The following is a 13310-nucleotide window of genomic DNA, read 5'->3' as shown; positions in this document are numbered from 1 at the left end:
CTGCTAGTTTGTTTTTACTTCTGCACCCGCGTTTTACGCTTTGAAAAGCAGGCACCTCGTGACGCGTTTTTTCGTAGTTTTTCCTAAACGTACAGTCGCCGTTGATCACACAATACTACAACAGAAATTGGAAACCTACGGTTTAAGAGGGAAAATTTGTGATCTTATTAGAACCTATTTTACAGGACGGAAACAATATGTTGTCGTGAACAATTGAGCCTCACTACCACAAAGCATTAATCTAGGTGTGCCCCAGGGCTCCGTGCTTGGGCCGCTATTCTTTTCCCTGTATATTAATGACCTTCCATCAATGCTGAAATATTCCAAAGCTGTAATATATGCCGATGACACTGCATTACTTTTTACAGGGGAAAATTTAGAGGAACTTAAATGTATAATTAGTGAAGAGCTTAGTGAAGTTTCGCAGTGGTTTAAAAGTAATCGGCTAACCCTTAACACTGAGAAAATAAAGTACACCGTGTTTCACTCGCGCAGGAAGAACATGAACTACGAACATATATCTCTAACTATCGACAACACGACTCTGCTGAGGGTGCCTCAATACAAGTATCTTGGTGTCCTGTTCGCGTCTGATATGCACTGGAAAGAACAAATTAATAATATTTGCTCCAAACTAGCCTATGGTTGTCATGTTTTACTAAAGGCCAGGGACTGCTTTGATCTTCCAATTCTACGCATTCTGTATTTCGCCTTTGTGCACAGTCAATTATCTTATTGCCTGGAAGCATGGGGTGGTACATATAAAACATACCTAGATCCTGTTTCTCGCCTTCAAAAACGAGCTATTCGTATGATAACTTATTCAAATAATACATACCCCAGCAGGCCACTCTTTCAGCAGCTTCGTATCTTACCCCTATCAATGGCATATAAACTGAAGATAGCTGAAATAGTAAACAATGTAATAAAATCTAACAACCCCCTGCCCCTTAGTTTATTTAGATTACCAATGAAACAAACAAGAGCTGCAACCAACAACCTATTTAATTTACCACCTTGTTACAATATGTACGGCCGGAGACTCCTAGAATACAGCGGAGCCCATGTGTAGAATGAAATCCCGAATGAAGTTAAAGAAAAAAATAACTTTTCGGCATCTTTAAAACACTATTTAATTTCCATGGAAATGTAGGAATGAATTCAATTGTGCGTGTTAATCTTGAAGTTTTTTATTTTACACGGTCTGCAGTAATATTGTACTTGTTTTGTATTTGGACCCCTCACTAGCCGTAAAGGCTATGGGTCCAAACAAGAGTTTTGTACTGTTTCTGAGAATAAATAAAGAAAAAATTCAAAAAAGTAAATGGAAGGCGATTTTGTCAAAAAAATGTAATTTCTTTAAATCTAAAGCATAATGGTCCATGTTTGCTGGTGCGCAGTGCAATTCGCACAATCACAATTAGTCTGCACTTATGTATTCAAGGATGCATGAATTGAGCGGGCAATGATTAAGTTTTTTCGTTACTATTGCCTTCCATTTACTTTTGACGGCACCTGTACAGTGGTGAGCAGCCTTGTCTAGAGCGCTTGAGCAGTGCGCACTTGGTAACAAAAACCGAAATTAGAGAGCAGCCCCTCATTACAAGGCAAAGTTTTCGTGCCTGCTTTGTTTATGAGGCTATCTGGCGCTACTTCCGTGCAAGCGTTGCAGCTGGACCCTAGAGGCTGCCACAAAATCCGGATTTGTTTGCAAGGAAGTGCACCGCCCGAGCGCTCTAGACAAGGCTGCCCACCACTGTACACCTAGAATGTATTTGAAAGTTAGGAGCTTTTGCCGAAACTGATCGCTCTTGCTTGCACGCGTACATTTAATTTTTGGGTCGGCCATCTAAACTTTTGGACGATTCCAGCACCACCGTTGCACCTTGGTTGTGCCTTAAAAAACCCAGATCAGTCGCGCTATCATCGTCGCAAAGCACGATCCCATCACCAGTTCAGTTCTGCTGGTAAGCCCGCTTTGTTTTCTACACTGAAAAATCGTGTTTACCGTCATTCTGCATTCCGACTTTTTTTTTTTAGGTGCGGTTGGTGGATCTGCCCGCGATGAGCCTGCAACATGCGAAGACACGTCCATGTGCGACGAAAGAACTGAACCGGTGGTTCGCCCTCTAGTTGTTAACTCCTTATAAAAGGAGGTAGGTGCAAATAATGCCGCATTGTTTCTTCTGGCAGCTTGTTTTTATTATTTTAGTGTGCACAAGAATGTTAGGCAAAGTGATAAGATTTATGGCCCGTTTAAAAATTGTTCGATTGTCTTTTCAAGCCCTCTGCCAAACAGATGCAGTCTGACAGACAGACTTGGGTGCTGCAGACATCAAGGGCCTGGAGGACCAAATTTTAGGCCTGAGACAACAACTTAAAGCATCTGAAGAGGCTTCGCATTCAACGAGTTTTACTGAAGAGGCATTACAAGGCTGTGATGACAAAGTAGCATTTTACACTGGGCTACCAACATTTGTAATGTTTTTTTTTTCATTATTTAAGCTAGTGAAGGACCATGTATCTCATTCAAGAAAACATTCCCTGACACAATTTCAGGAAATAGTACTTCTTTTAATGAGAATGAGGCTAGGATGCCAGTACCAAGACTTGGCGTGCCGTTTCTGTGTGTCGCCATCAACAGCATCGAGGATCTGCGACAAATGGTTGGATGTATTCTTTCATCGGATCGGATCTCTTTTGCACTGGCCTTATAAAGAACAGGTAACGAAAACAATGCCCGTTGCTTTCGTCGATACTTTTGGTCTAAAAGTTAGGGTTACTCTCGATTGCTTCGAGGTTTTCATTGACAGGCCAAGCTCCTACCTCCGTCGGGCAGAAATATGGTCCCATTATAAACTCCATAACACGCTGAAATTTCTTTTGGTAGTGAGCCCACAAGGAGCTGTGACGCTTATGTCCAAAGCATATGGCGGTCGGGCAAAGGACAAGTTCATCACGGAAAAATGTGGAGTGCTTGGCCTTCTAGAGTATGGAGACGTTGTACTTCTCGACAGGGGGTTCATAATCTCCGAAAGTGTTGGTCTGCGCCATGCAACTCTACTATTCCTGCCTTTACTGCAGCAAAGAGACAGCTTTAAAGCGAAGACATTGAAAGGACTAGAGAAGTAGCAAATGTGCGGATACACGTAGAAAGTTATTGGAATGGTACGCAACAAGAATACCGTACTCAAGGTAAGTCTGCCAGTTAAGTGCTGAAACTGAAGTATGGTGACTGACAAAATCGCACGCGTATGTTGTGCACTCACCAACCTGTGCAATTACGTAGCCCCATTTGACTGGGAATTACATTTTTATTGCAGAAGCACAAAATCATAGCAGACTGAATGAGGGGTTCAGATAGCGCGTCAGTCCGCTTGCCAATATATCAACAAGTGGACTTGTCTGGTTCTGGCTGAGATGAAGACAAGTCCACTTGTCGAAACATTGCCTAGTGCACTAAGCCCCCACCTCAACCCCTGTTTGTTTGCTTTGATTTCGTGCTTCAGTAAGCTTTTTTGTCTCTTGTCTTGACGGCACCGTCTTTTGTGCGCTAACATTTCAACGGCATCGCAACTAGCCTGCAAGAATGGGCTCACTCAATTTGGTTTCTTGTGTGTTCCTTAATTATGTGCTGTTGCATTGTTTCATTAGTATCCATATGGGCAATTATTTTTGAATGCATGTTCAACAGACTTTTCTGTAGAATATATGTGTGGCAAAAATTCCTAAAAGCACAAAAACCCTGTCAAGTAGCCATGTCTGTGCTTAGTGAATTTGATTTCCACGATAGTATATACGATCTGAAGGTTGTCATGTGGTGCCTTGCTTCTTTTTCCCTCTTTTTCTCGCCCATTCGCATGACAGCTACCACCTTGTTTTTCTTTCCTTAATGGTAATTCGTAATATGTTTAAGACTGTTCTAGGCTGTCCTGGTTGTGTCTGCTAGTGAGTGCATGGCAAAGTACAAGTGCTCTAATCAGCAATAAGAGTGAAAAAAAAACGTTTTTACTTCAGAGCACTTTGGTTCTACTTTGACTGCGAGCCCATGAAAGCGTGGGTTTCCGTACCATTACAAATGCATTAGTATAAGCATAGCCGGGGTGCCGACGGGTTAGGTCAGTGGAAGGGGTTAGGAAGTTTAACGTGCAGAGGACAGGGTTAATTGCAGGGATACGGGAGTAGTGACTGTCCTACAGTTGCAGCAGGTAGGCAGATAATATTGCTATACAAATGCTCAGTGCATGTAAAACTACGACTTGCCCGCCTTGAATCACACAACTGCAGCGCTAGTACTCTTAACGTCAAATGAAATGTGAGCAAGACAACTTCAACGAGTATAGAAAATAGAGAAGATTATAGTTTATGCAGATTAGCTACTAGCATAGAGTAGATTAGGCGCGTAGCCAGGAATTTTTCTCGGGAGTGGCCCAAGTTAATTTCCGAGCTGGAAGGGGGGGGGGGGGGGCCTTAGGTTTCCCCTTGGATACCTGCGTGCAGTAGACTCATTCAGTCGTCAAGATACAAGGGGTTTGTGTTTGAGTTATCAGAAGTTTGCCTTAAAGCGGTGCGACTAAATTATATTTGCTTTTTGGATATCTGCATACAAACAATATTTTGATGTCTTTTTTTTTTCTATGCACATAAATGTGTAAGCGTACAACAAGTTTGGATGTACTGCACTTATTTATTGAGCTAGCAGTCTCCAACTGGCTGCATGGTTGAAAAGAAAAAGTTATTGATGCACGTTCTCATAGCATAAGCTCTCAACATCTACGAAAGTTTAATCAAGATTATTGTAACATAAAAGAACGTCTTCTTGGGCTAGTTAGTTGTTAAAGGTGCAGTGAAGAGGAATCTGAACTCGTCTTTTTGCCGCGGGAACTCGATCTACACGTTCCGAGCATTCTTAGAAATTTCGACTTATTGCCCTGGGTGGCCGATTTCCCTAATTAAATCGGATTAATGTCCGGCTCCCACCTTTTTTTTACTTTCCCAGTACGGTGGGCGGAGTCGGCCAACGCGTGGAGTGCCTTTCAGTGCCAGCATCACCTGTCCATCTACAATCATAAGCACACGTCGTCACTTTTTGCACAGTGCACAAAACCATTGTTTTGCTTTCGGGGTTTTTTTTTCAACCCCACACATTTGAAGTGGTACCACTCTACTGGGCATTAAGCCCATCGCAAGCAACCATTTTGCCTTCTTCTGGTCCTTTACATGAGCAGAATTCATTGCTTCTGTTGTCAATGGAAACAGACTGGCTTCTTTGGCTGTGATCTTCCTGCATAATGGCAGCTAAGGCTGCATTAAGTTGGTCTGCATCTACAGGCCGATTTTCTCGGCCTCCAGTAAACAAGCAGCCAACAAGCTCTGGCCGCAAAACTTTGCGAAAAAATGTTTCTGCGACTCCAAAAAACTTTGACTTAAACGAGTGGTCCGCTTGCACCCTCTCGACACTAATTTCCTTATTTTTACACGAAACAAAATTGCAATACTTTCGCTGTAACACAAATAGCTGGGTTTTTATCTGGCAGTAGTAGCGATGACTTCTGTTTAGCCGAAGTGATTCTTCATTTCGACAATGAAGCCCTTCACTTGTAAAAGGTCAGCTAACTTTCCATTACGAACTGACTACATGCATTTCACCTCTTCGAGACCTTCGTCACTGCATCGGCACTCGGTAAGCATATCAGGTGTTGTGGCAAGAAATACATGTTTACCACAGAAATACCAGCAGCCCTGCATCTTCAAACACGACATCATCATGAGTCGTACTGCATAGCAGTTTGTACGCTCTGAGGGCATTCGGCTCATTATCCCTTCCACAGCGGACTGCTGGAGATCAAAACCTGTTCTCATGTGGGTTGCAAAGCCGCTTCACAAGGCTGATAGAGAGCTGGTCAATGTGTGTGTGGCAAACATCATAAAGAGTTGATGCAGTAATGCGACCTGCTTTGTAAGCATACCGTTTGGTGCTGAGGCTTTCTTTCTTTTCTGGACACAGCTTTTTCATTTACTTCCAATGTGGTATAAATCTTGCTGCAGTGAACCAAGAGTTCATCATAAGCTAGACCGACCGTAGTTCTGTCATACAGCAGAAGCAGATCTGCACCCTTGCAACTTCGTCACTGCAGGCACATAAAGGTCACTGTACCACGGATTTGTGCTGGCCGCAGCCGGTCGAGGTCCTGTTTCGATCCCTGAGGCAAAGAATTGTTGCCATTCTGCGGCCGTCTGTGCCGGCACTCTTGGTCGCGGCCACGGTTTCGGCTCACAGTCTGCGCTTTCTTATTTTCCATCAAGGCGGCATTCTTTCATGGTCGATGACGGCAGGTCCATTTCCGACTCCGGGCGCGCATCGATCTTCTTGATGGTGGCCGGCAGCCAGGCGTTGGCGCCGCCTGTGCACGATTGTTCTTGACGTGCGCGCAAACCACACTCCGCATAACACAGCAGGGCAGCAACATGCAAGCAGGCCTCTCCGTTGCCGGCCATGCTGGGGCAGTGTGCCGACAGAATGTGGCCATCGCTTTTTACGAGGACCCACACGTCCACGGGTGGCTTGTTCAAGCTTTGCGAGTGGTTCACCTGGGCGCAAATGACAACGGCGATGAAGGAATTAGTACTTCACGAAAATAAAAAGGTTTTATGTCCTTACCTGTGTCTTGCGGATCACGGTGTCGGCTACGACCGTTTTGATGCATGGCTCGCGTACCCATCCACTTGTGAGGAAGTTGTGCCCTTCCAAAGCTCTCCTGGAGATAAGCTGCTGCCGATCGAGTAACAAAACTAGTTCTCAGAACTAGAAATTTGTGAATATCGGCGATGTTGACGGCCGGCCATAACTTGAAATCGACAGTGCAGTCGTCCCCGCGTAGCGTGAATGGGTCCACGCCGCACTGTTTTCTTTTCTCCTCGTAGCGCGCCCGAGCTTTCGGGCACAGTGGCGACGCGTAGGTCTCTGACGAAACTGCCATCTTCAAAGCACACAGGGGTGGCACGTATGCAACCCCTTGTTTGTTTTGATTACTACTGAAGATGACACGGCACTCGGTCAAAAAACACTGCTGCCTGGCCAGGCTGCGTCTGCTGCTAACAGGGCGACAAGATGGCGGACTACCCAGAATGCATAGCCTCGCCAGCGTTCGTGCAAGCTACCTATAGAGGCTGGTTGTACACGGCGCATTTCCCTATCATCTGATTGATTGTGTGAACATTTTCTATTGTCGAGAACCATTTACGAAAACCTACCTGATCATTTGCTTGATTGGTGCCTAAGGTAGTCCAGGCTCTATTACCGATTGCTTTAGTAAATGCCATATAAGCAGCAGACAGTAAACTGATCGATCCGAAATTTTTCAACTTCTTGACACCTCCTTTGTTATGGAATAAAATGATGTTAGGGCTCTTGCAAGCTTCTGGTACACTTGAGCACATAAGGCATTACGTATACAGGGTGGCTAGTTTTTCTAGTACAATCTTCCCCACGTCCTCCTAGAGATCTGCTATTATTTCATTCTCACCAGCTGCTTTCCCCCTTTTCATTGCTGATAAATATTTCTTCACTTCTTACGTTAGCGGCGGGATTTCCTGGTGCTGTGCGCTACTGTCTCTCTCTTTAACGTCCTGATTGCTTTGGCTTATGTGTAGGCTTCTACAGAATTCTTCGGCTATTTTAACTGTCCTGTCTATATTGGTAATGTAATTGCCCTCTTTGTCGCTTAACGAATACCTCTCATTTTTGCCCATGCTTCCTCTTCACCGTTTTTAAGCTACCTCCGTTCTTTAGAGCATGCTCGATTCTCCCCATATTAAATTTCCTTATGGCAGCTATCTTGCGCTTATTAACATACATGTTTCTGCTAGCTCTATTCTGTCTGTGGGGTTAGATACCTTTATGCTTTTACGTTTCTTAATAAAACCTTACGTCTCTGGTGTAGGGTTTTAATAATTGGAGAGATATAAATACGTTCTCTTCGCTTAACCGCGGCTGACATAGTTTAAAACCGCGCGGACCCCACCCGTGGTCGCGTACGCTACCGAGCGCACGCCGACCACGGCGGGCCTTGCTCTGAAGGAACAAAGGAACAACACACTGGCTGACACAAACAAGGCATTTTTTGCTAACACAACAACAACGCCAGCTAGCAAGAAAATACGCTGAGGAATCGAGGACGTCCGACCCACCAGCACGGTTACGAGGGAATGTTCGCCCATGCTTGGGCAAAGGGAAACTCCGAGGCCGGACGGGACGAGGCGAACGGCAGCATGTTCCGACCACGAGGCGCCCGCCGACGATGAGCGGAGCGGCTCGCGTGAACGTCCACGCCCTTCCACGGTCCCAAGCAGAAGAGGACCGTCTCTCACAGCGCGCGCGCAGCAAACACGCTGTGGCGACACACTCTGCGCATATTTCCCGCAGCCTCCGCTTTGTTATTATCCGGCCCAGCGTAACACGGGTACACGCTGGACTCCATTACCGATAAAACACAGCGCCACTGCTGCGTCACCCAAGGCATGCGTCGCCGACAGTGGCTACAAAAACAGGCTGCCCAGCTGGGAAGGGCGGCTTTTTCCTTCCGCTACCGAGACGTGCGTAGCGTCGGCATGCTCGTCCGCTGCAACCGCTAATTGAATAAACAGTTATGTTTTTATGTTGGGATTCGTACTTCAGCAGAAACGACATCCCATATCTGGAAACCCGGACAACGGACAATAACGCATCGCCATGGACGAGCAAGAGCAACAGCCCCAGGAACGGCACGACCAACTCAATGCTTCCGTGCAGCAGCATCCCGCCAGCTCCGCCAAGGACGTCAGAACCCCGATAGTCGGCATTCCGCGCGCTGCCCGCACGACGTCTGGCGTGTCGCTGTCAAGCTTCCGCCGTTTCGGGCCGACTCGCCGGAGGTATGGTTCGCCCAAGTCGAGGCCCAGTTCTCCCTCGCACACATCACGCAAGACCGGACCCGCTACGATCATGTCGTCGTGCACCTCGGTGCCCGCTACGCCAATGAGGTCCGGGATATCCTTGCCAACACACCAAAGCCCAACGATTACGACCACCTCAAGACTGAACTGATCCGCCGCCTGTCGCTCTCGGAAGACCGAAAGGTGCGACAACTACAGTCCGCAGAACTTCCAGAGCGCAAGCATTCGCAGCTCCTCCGTTACATGCGTGCTCTCGCGGGCAACATGGAAGTCCAGGACTTACTGCGAGCACATTGGCTTCAACGACTTCCATCGCACGTCCAGGCAATTTTGCAGGCTCAGCTGACGCTACCTCTCGACCAACTTGCCGAGATCGCTGATCGCGTCATCGAGGTCTCTTTGCCGCAGTTGTCATCCGCCGTCCAGGCTGTCGCCTAACCGCTGGCGCGCCGCATCGATGATATCAATCGACAGCTCAGCTTCCTTTAACGACGCCTGGATCAACCCTTGCCGACGCGCCACCCGCAAAACCGTGACCGTAACACTACCTCGTCGCAGCAGACTGGTGACGACGACCTGTGCTGCTACCATCGACGCTTCGGGGACAGAGCACGACTATGTCGACCACCCTGCTCCGATGGACATTAGGGAAACACCAACGGCAGCTCGTAGATACGGCTGCGAGCTGTCAACCTGGAGGCCATCGCATTTTCGTCACCGACCAAATTACAAAGCAGCGCTTCCTTGTCGACAGCGGTTCCGACATCTGCTGCTACCCACGAGCCCACCTTCAAGGTACCCGTCCTCTCACGTCTTTCGAGCTCAGCGCTGCAAACCGGTCCACAATCAAGACTTACGGCTCGCTCCACCTGCACGTCCAGTTTAAAGACCTACGCCATGGCCTTCATTAGAATTTTGTCATCGCCGACGTCATCGAGCCAAACATCAGCTCAGACTTTTTGGCGCACTACAACCTCCTTATGGACTGCCGCCACGACCGTCTCATCGACGCGACAACGGGGCATTCCTCGCCAGGACAGCGAACGACTACCCACCAGCCGAGCAGGAAAGTATTCGGTGTCGAAAATCAATCACCGTACCACGCCATCCTCGCCTAATTTCCCAGTTTGACTCGCCCTAGCATTTTGCCACGAGATGTGACGCACACCACTGTGCACTACATCCTGACCACACAGGCGCCCCGGTTTTCTGTCGCGCCCGTCGCCTTGCGCCGGACCACATGCGCATAGCCAAAGCGGAGTTCGAAGCCATGCTCCGTGGGGGAATCGGCCGCCATTCCGACGGCCCATGGGCCTCGCCACTTCACCGGCCCTGTGGGGACTACTGTGCCCTCAACGCCCGCACCATTCCGGAAGGTACCCTGTTCACCACATACAGGACTTCGCCCATCGCATTTATGGCTGCCACGTTTTCTCCGAGCTAGACTTGGTGAAGCCCTACACGCAGATACCCGTCAACCCGGAAGGCGTCGCGAAAACCGCAATAATTACCCCTTCCGGCTTGCTCGAATTTCCCTTCATGAACTTTGGCCTGAGGAATGCTGTACACACCTTTCAACGCTTCATCGACGAAGTCGTCCGCGGCCTCGACTTCTGCTTCGTTATCTTGACGACATACTGGTCTTTTCCCGTAACGCCGACGAACACCACACGCACCTTCGTCTGCTTTTCCAACGACTCGATGACCACGGCCTACTCGTCAATGTCCCAGAGAGCACGCTCGGCGCTTCAGTCGTCAAATTCCTCAGCCGTGAAGTTTCATCAGAGGGAACTCGACCTTTGCCTCAACGCATCTCAGACCTACAAAATTACCCCCAACCAACGACCGCTAAAGACCTTCGCCGTTTCCTCGGCATGCTGAACTTTTACAGGCGTTTCGTGCCACACGCAGCCGACCACCAGGCTCCCCTCCATGACGCCTTGGCTTGTCTACGAGGAAACCAACCCGTCACGTGGACACCGGCTTTAACGCAACTTTTCGAAGAATGCAAAGCTGCACCGCCACGCTTCTCTCCCATCCCGTGCCAGACGCTCCCTTGGGGTTCTTCACCGACGCCTCTAACTTCGCCGTCGGCGCCGCCCTTATGCAACGCGTAGACAACACTTGTCATCCCTTGGCGTTCTTCTCCAAGAAACTCTAAACTCGGAAAATGACCCCTTCTGCGGCAACTCCCACCAACGAAACCACGACACCCCCCCGTCGAGTTCGGCAGCTTACTACTGAGAACTTCTGGCGATATACGAAGCAGTTCAACACTTTCGCCACATTCTCGAAGCACAGCACTGCACTACCTACACCGACCATAAACCTCTGAGATACGCCTTCTGTCAACGCCGCGACAAACTCCCGGCGGTCTACCAGAACCAGCTCTCGTTCATTGCCCAAGTTTGCCGCCGACATCCAACATGTTAGCGGGAAGGACAACGTGGTCGCCGACGCGCTTTCACGTGTGGCAGCTATCAGCTCTTCGCAGATACCAGCTGACGTCCTCGCCGAGGCTCAGACTACAAACGTCCAACTGCAAGAACTTCTTAAGGGCGGGTCCTCACTACAGCTGCAACAAGTCCCCATACCTGGATCCACAACGACTATATACAGCGACATGTCAACAGCACGAAGCAGGCCTTACGTGCCCCTTTCCCATCTCCGTGGCCTCTTCAACCAGCTACATAATCTCAGCCATCCAGGCATACGCGCCTCTACACTCCTCGTGGCCGACTGCTATGTTTGGCCCTCCATGCAGCGGTATTGCCGTACCTGGGCGTGCTCCTGCATTCAATGCCAGCGCGCTAAAGTCACCAGGCATGTCACTTCACTGCCCGGAGCATTTCCCCAGCCCTCTGGTCGGTTTCAACGCGTCCACCTTGATATAATAGGGTAATTTCCCTCAGCTGGAAACTATCGTTACTGCCTCACCGCCATCGATTGGTATACTCGATGGCCTCAGGCACGGTCCCTCGAGGGAGTCACGGCGGAAGACGTCGCATCGGCCTTCTTCGCTGGCTGGATTGCTCGCTTCGGGCCCCCTCGCCGCGTCATCACCGACCAAGGCCGACAGTTCGAATCGCACCTTATCAGGCGCCTTTGGCTGACCATCGGGTTCGAGCGCTCAAGGGCCACCAGCTACCTCCCCTGCGCCAACAGGATGATCAAGCGTTTCCACCGACAGTTCAAAGAAGCCATGTGCCACCCGGACTCAACCTGGCTCGAAGCCATCCCAGCCGCCGCCCTAGGTCGCGCCACCTTCAAGCGGGACATTCAGGCTACACCCGCAGAGCTCGTCTACGAGGAACCACTCCGTTACCCACCCGTCACCCGCAGCTCACCACTGTAAGACTGCCCCTTTAGTCTTGAAGGATCTGGCAACGTGCACGCACACTTTTCTCCGCGATGACACCGTCCGTAGCCCTTTCCAGCCAGCGGACCCTATTCAGCGGACAGCGGACCCTATCCAGTTCTCCGTCGTGACGACAAAACCTTCCCTTGCGCATTAACGGGAACGCCGTCCGCGTCTCTATCGACCGGCTGGAGCCAGCCTGCATCGACTCCGCCGAACCAGGAAGTATCAGTGTACCCACAGGCGTCCATCCACGACCCCCGACGTCGCTGCCTGATTCTGTCACTACGCGTTATGGACGTCGGGTACGTTGTACAGACTTTTGCAAGCCCCGAGGGCTTTCCACTCCACGGGGGGGAGGGGGGGTTAAGTTGCGACACACTCTGCGCATGTTTCCGCGCAGCCTCCGCCTTATTATCATCCGGCCCAGCGTAACGCGGCTACACGCTGGACTGCATTACCGTTAAAACACAGCACTGCTGCGTCACCCGAGGGATGCGTTGTCGACAGTGGCTACAAAAACAGGCTGCCCGCCTGGGAAGGGCGGCTTTTTCCTTCCGCTACCGAGACGAGCGTAGCGTCGGTATGCTCGTCCGCTGCAACTGCTGATCGATTAAACAGTTGTTGCGTTTTGATGTTGGGATTCGTCCTTCAGCAGAAACGGCATCCCACAGTTACCCACGGTAACCCACGACATCCCACAGTTACGATCGAATGTTCGCCCACGGTAGGGCAGAGGGAAACTCCGAGGCCGGGCATGACGAGATGCGGGGTGAACGTTCTTCCCTACGACGGTTCGCGCCAGCCGGCGCAGAGCGGAGCCTCGCGCCGAACGTCAACGCGCTTCCCCGGCCCCAAGCAGGAGAGGACCGTCTATCCCCCGCGCGCGCACAGCAATCACGCCATCCGTGGCGCTCGTGGCGCTGCGACGCGAGCGCCCTCCCCTGTTAGTTAACGTAACAGAACTAAGGAGGGTGCATTGAGGGGAAGCCAACCACCGTGGACGAGTTGAGGGTGC

General features: G+C 49.8%; 1 protein-coding gene and 2 pseudogenes across 1 annotated transcript; all 3 read left to right on the top strand.

The window, feature by feature from the left end:
• The first annotated feature begins 2093 nt into the window (after window positions 1-2093).
• Window positions 2094-3339, top strand: LOC149344782 (uncharacterized; annotated as a pseudogene).
• Window positions 3340-8656: 5317 nt separating this feature from the next.
• LOC149344781 (uncharacterized) lies at window positions 8657-9372 on the top strand (annotated as a pseudogene).
• Window positions 9373-10174: 802 nt separating this feature from the next.
• Window positions 10175-12289, top strand: LOC149344780 (uncharacterized). Its single transcript, XM_089547304.1, has 2 exons — window positions 10175-10310; window positions 11847-12289. The coding sequence occupies exons 1-2, from the start codon at window positions 10175-10177 to the stop codon at window positions 12287-12289; spliced, it is 579 nt and encodes a 192-aa protein (XP_089403430.1).
• The last annotated feature ends 1021 nt before the right edge of the window (window positions 12290-13310 follow it).

Source organism: Amblyomma mixtum, chromosome 5, assembly GCF_055824585.1.
Source record: "Amblyomma mixtum isolate Tamu chromosome 5, ASM5582458v1, whole genome shotgun sequence".
NCBI classification, from domain to species: domain Eukaryota; kingdom Metazoa; phylum Arthropoda; class Arachnida; order Ixodida; family Ixodidae; genus Amblyomma; species Amblyomma mixtum.
The sequence above is the reverse complement of the archived record's forward strand: the minus strand, read 5'-3'. Positions and strand labels throughout refer to the sequence as shown.

Excerpts from the sequence above, each read along its gene's own strand:
- LOC149344780 (XM_089547304.1), top strand. The coding sequence starts at position 10,175 with ATGCGCATAGCCAAAGCGGAGTTCGAAGCCATGCTCCGTGGGGGAATC. Across the intron at positions 10,311-11,846 it reads CGCCCGCACCATTCCGGAAG|CTGGAAACTATCGTTACTGC; the intron begins GTACCCTGTTCA and ends AATTTCCCTCAG.